Raw genomic sequence first — 1,287 nt, forward strand, 5'->3', positions numbered from 1 at the left:
ATTTAAGTTCATTAGTATATTATTACTAGCTTGAGTATATTTTGTAATTACGTTTTAAGTAGTTTGTAATTCATTTATTATAAGGATAAAATTTAGTTTTAATTACGTGTCCTTTGGTAATTGAAATTAAAAAAAAAAGAACTTAAGTACGTTCTAATTGAATCAATTAAAATGAATTTCTAGTTATTAACTCCTTGATACATGATACTAAAAACGATATTTATCATGACATTGATATTATTCGTGATATTCATCATGAAATCGATATTGTTGAAAATATCCTGCATGATATTGTTAATAATAGTCTGCATGATACTGATATTCATCATGATATAAATATTTTCAATAATATTCACTATCACGTTAATATTGTTAGTGATATTCATGATAGAAGTGATATTGATAATGATATTCATCATAATATAAAAATTTTTAGTGATATTTACTATAATGATAATACTTATGATATTTATCATGATATTGATATTCCTCATATAATGAATATTTTCAATAATATTCACCATAACGTTAATATTGTTGATGATATTCATGGTGGCAGTGATATTGTTAATAATGTTTTTCAGAATATGGATATTTTCAGTAATATTCACTATAACATTAATATTATTGATGATATTCATGATGGCATTAATATTGATAATGATATTCATCGTGATATGAATATTTTCAATAATATTCACCATAACGTTAATACTCATGATTTTCATCATGAAATCAATATTGATAATGATATTCATCGTGATATGAATATTTTCAATAATATTCACCATAACGTTAATATTGTTAATGATATTCATGATTGTAGTGATTTTGATAATGATATTCATCATATTATCGATATTTTCAGTAATATTCAGCATAAAATTAATATTCTTGATGGTATTCATTATACCAGTAATATTGACAATGATATTCATCATAACATGGATATTTTTAGTGATATTCACTATAATGGTAATTATAGTGAATATTAATATTAATTAATATTAATGAGTATTAACTCATGATATTCATCATAAAATCGATATTACTGATGATATTCATCATGATGTGAATATTTTCAATAATATTCACCATAACGTTAATATTGTTGATAATGTCCATGATGGCAGTAATATTGACAATGATATTCATCATAACATGGATATTTTTAGTGATATTCACTATAATGGTAATTATAGTGAATATTAATATTAATTAATATTAATGAGTATTAACTCATGATATTCATCATAAAATCGATATTACTGATGATATTCATCATGA

At 21.8% G+C, this 1,287-nt stretch overlaps 1 protein-coding gene across 1 annotated transcript; it reads left to right on the forward strand.

The window, feature by feature from the left end:
• Positions 1-497: 497 nt before the first annotated feature.
• Positions 498-995, forward strand: LOC123272270 (ABC transporter G family member 7-like). Its single transcript, XM_044738968.1, has one exon. It carries the CDS (start codon positions 498-500, stop codon positions 993-995), a length of 498 nt encoding a protein of 165 aa, XP_044594903.1.
• The last annotated feature ends 292 nt before the right edge of the window (positions 996-1,287 follow it).

Source organism: Cotesia glomerata, linkage group LG9 (genome assembly GCF_020080835.1).
Source record: "Cotesia glomerata isolate CgM1 linkage group LG9, MPM_Cglom_v2.3, whole genome shotgun sequence".
Lineage (NCBI taxonomy): Eukaryota > Metazoa > Arthropoda > Insecta > Hymenoptera > Braconidae > Cotesia > Cotesia glomerata.